General features: G+C 33.1%; 1 protein-coding gene across 1 annotated transcript; it reads right to left on the reverse strand.

The window, feature by feature from the left end:
* Nucleotides 1–1,049: 1,049 nt before the first annotated feature.
* On the reverse strand, nucleotides 1,050–2,533 carry LOC116351812 (small conductance calcium-activated potassium channel protein-like). The gene is made up of 2 exons (XM_031783954.1): nucleotides 2,308–2,533; nucleotides 1,050–1,180 (listed from the first exon to the last, which is right to left on the reverse strand). The coding sequence occupies exons 1-2, from the start codon at nucleotides 2,530–2,532 to the stop codon at nucleotides 1,172–1,174; spliced, it is 234 nt and encodes a 77-aa protein (XP_031639814.1). The 5' UTR covers nucleotide 2,533; the 3' UTR covers nucleotides 1,050–1,171.
* Nucleotides 2,534–3,596: the final 1,063 nt, after the last annotated feature.

A 3,596-nucleotide genomic window follows, 5' to 3' on the forward strand; every position in this document is an offset into this window, starting at 1 on the left:
ATTTTTATACAATTATTAAGTCAACAATTGAAACACATGTGCAGTTAAAGACAAAAGTCAACAGGAAACAACCGATGTGGTTTAAAATGTCATTGGTTGAGTTGAAAAACAAGGTCAGCAAAGCACATCAAAATAAAAAAAGGCTCAACACACTTGAATCAATTGTTTCTTTTGTTCTTGTTTTTGTTGCTGTTTCTTTTTTTTTCGTTCATTTGTCCGCTTGTTTCTTTCTTTCTTATTCATTTTTTTTTCATCATCTTCTTTCTTTTCATCTGTATTTGAACTGTTCACGTTTTTTTTTGTGTTTGTTTCGTTGTCTTTTGTGTTTCTTGTCGCTGTTGATGTACTTGCGCCAACGTTATTTCCACTGTTTATCTGATCATCGACATTGTTTTTTGTTTCTTTGTTTTGTTTTTGATTAATTTCAGTCAACAGCACTTCTTTAAGTTCATTGATTTTTGTTTTAATCATTTTTCAAGAGTGTCATAATTTATTGGTTCCATTACATCATGAAAATCATCCTCGTTTTCATTGTTTTTAAACTTTTGTTTGCATTTTTCACATGACAACCCAACACAAATGGTGATTTTCCGTCAAAAAAGTCATTTAATTTGGCTTGTGCACTTTCAATGTCAATTGTTTCATACATTTTTCATTGGTTTTCAGTATTTCTGTGCATAATTCCCAGAAAACCCATAAAATCTTTAATTTTTTCGGTTTTATTTCGTATGCACTCAATGAAAAATTTTTGCTCACATATCGCGCACAAAACAAACAAACCCTTGTAATACACACCGGTGCACATGTTGTCAACACAAGAATGAATTGTCATTTTTTTTATATTAAATAACAACAAAAACACGAACTGAAATTTTTCAACACTATTTACTGTTTTCATTTTCCAGTTTTTTGATAAAACTTCACTGTTTCCTGCTGTGTTTTTTCTTGTTCTTCAATTTAATATCAGTTGTATTACTATTTTATTTGTTTTTTTATTTTTAAAATCGGTTTAATTAATTTTATTTCCCGCGATGAAAAAAGTGCAACCTGTCAAATCAACTGTCAAATCAACTGTCAAACTCAATCCCCAATATTCATTCATGTAACACTGGAACAGCTCAACATCATTTGTCCAGATCAAGTCGAGCATACGACCATTTTGGTTGTAGCACTAGTTTATCTGGAGAAGACCAAGATCATAGAAAAAGTGCACATTAAAAAATCAAACATGTTACATATAGATATGAATTAAATGGCTCTGAATGTGATATTTCATGATATTCTATCGATTTTAGCATAAAATATATTACTTAAAACCGATTGAATGTCACTTTTGGTTCTTCATAAAATGATCCGTTTTATATTGCGAGTTGAAAACATACATTCACCTCAGCCAGTATAGCAATGCGCAAATCAGGCCAGAACGCTTTCAAACAGCATTGATATTGTCATTACAGTCAAAATTGATTGAATTTAGTCATTGAAATAGGTTTAGAAGTGAATTATAGTTCGGCAAAATCATGTTTCATATTCATATTTTGGCCCCATGTTCATTGCTCACAATTTGCTATGCAAATGACAGTGTTCCAGCTATACGATGCGTTGAAATGGTTGTACACCAAAGTGGAATCACATAAGTTTTGCTCTGAAAGTATTCTAACTTCAAATGAGATTATCTTCAAACTTCAGATTTATGGAGGTCTGTTGTACTTTTGGTACAAAACCTTCATTTTTGTTGATGAAAATTTTGCATGGAAATGTGTTTTATTTTCTTCCAAATCGTTCGAAACTTCACCAGTGGCAAGTGTTTGATAGAAAATGACGATTACCATCAATTTCTAGTCGATATAGTTGTGCGAAGATATATTTATTTTAACTGAAAACGTCATTTTTCAATAAATTCACATGACCTACCGAGCTCTCGCGGCGTTGAGCTACCGGCATGAAACTTTACACACGTTATTTGCACACCATATGAAAAAGTATTCCTAGGTAGAAGCGAAAAAATTTCAACTTTTGTGTTTTGGGGTCCAGTCTACTACGCAATATTAACATTTTGTATTTATATGAACGAAAGCTTTTCAGTATTACGTCACAGTAGGAATTTCGAGTAAAGTGTAAAACTATCAAAATTTACATGTAAAACTTTAGTTCCCAAAAAAATCCACTATCTCGATGTTAATATTCTCGATGGAATATGGTGTGCAACCACGATGTGTTTTTTTTTTAACTTTCTGGAGGTTTCTTTTATTTTTATTAATGAGGTAACTAATGATTAGGATTATAGTAATGAAAGAGTTTACTTACTTTGGTGTATACGCCAGCACTGCTTAATTCATTTTCAATCACCATCACTACGATACCAAACATTCCCATTACCAACGCGTAGTCACTAATGCGTTTTCGTTTTTCAAATAAAGCTTTTCGTCTACCCAAACGATAGCCAACGTTTGGTTTATTTTTTTGACTAGCATTTGATCCACCTGGTGGTTTAATAAGACCGCCGTGACCACTCAGACCTCGCTCCTCCATGTACCTTAAGATAAAATTGTACACAACAAATTAATTCTAAAAGCAATTTTTGTGTGGAATAATTATTTTGTGTCACTTGTTAACCTTATACTACATTCTATTCACCAGAAGCTAGTAAGTATCTGATAATAATAATATATTGTGTGTATCGATTAATTTCCGGAATCTGCCAACAGATGTCACCACTTGCTTGTGCGTTGTAGTAGATCAATGACATATACGTCATTTGAAAGGCCTATTCAAATACTGTCAAAATCAGTCAAAAATGTTTCAGTGTGTGCATCATATTTTTTTTCAACGATGGAAAATTTTGAAAGTTCGAGAAAAAAACATAATTCGCGGGGGGCAAAAATGATAATGTCACAAAATGGATAAAAATGTTATACGAGCACAGTGATGTCAATGATAGTGTAGAATGGACCCTTCTCAATAGCTTGGAGCAAAGAAGAAAAAAATCGATTCAATCCAACCACAAAAAATCGGCTGGGGGCAACTACCCCCCAATTTTGGGGACTTTTTCAATATTCGGTCCAATCGGAAAGATGCTGTGCATCAAAAAATGCTGAAACTTATCTGAAATTATAGAAATGGTGCCTGCCAATAATAATTAGTCGATTCGAGTCCGTTTCGAAAGTAAAAGAAACGAAAAAAATTCCATATATGGAATAGCCCAAAAAAGGGTCAATGAATACATAACCTCAAAGGACGAAGAATCATTTCGACCCGATTTTCGTCTTTTAACTAAAATATGGACAAAAGTAGTGGCTAGCGATGGGCAATACTTTCAATGAGATTTTCTTGCAATTTTATTTAAGTAAAGCATTCATTTTCACCAAAATAATTCCGGAAATTAATCGATACACCCATCCTATTGGGTCATTTGAATCCATTGTGATCGTTGCAGAGTGTCATTTTATATGGCCACAAAGGAGCTTGTTGTACATCAAATTGACATGCTACCGGATGATGGAGTCAGTTGTCCAGATGAAATACCAAATAGATTTATCAGGCATTGTTTGGTTTCATTGCAGGGGCCAATCACAACATTGTTAAGAGAATCTCTT

The sequence above is a fragment of the Contarinia nasturtii genome, unplaced genomic scaffold (assembly GCF_009176525.2).
Source record: "Contarinia nasturtii isolate CC-2019 unplaced genomic scaffold, AAFC_CNas_1.1 Cnas_scaffold_6352, whole genome shotgun sequence".
Taxonomy (NCBI): Eukaryota; Metazoa; Arthropoda; class Insecta; order Diptera; family Cecidomyiidae; genus Contarinia; species Contarinia nasturtii.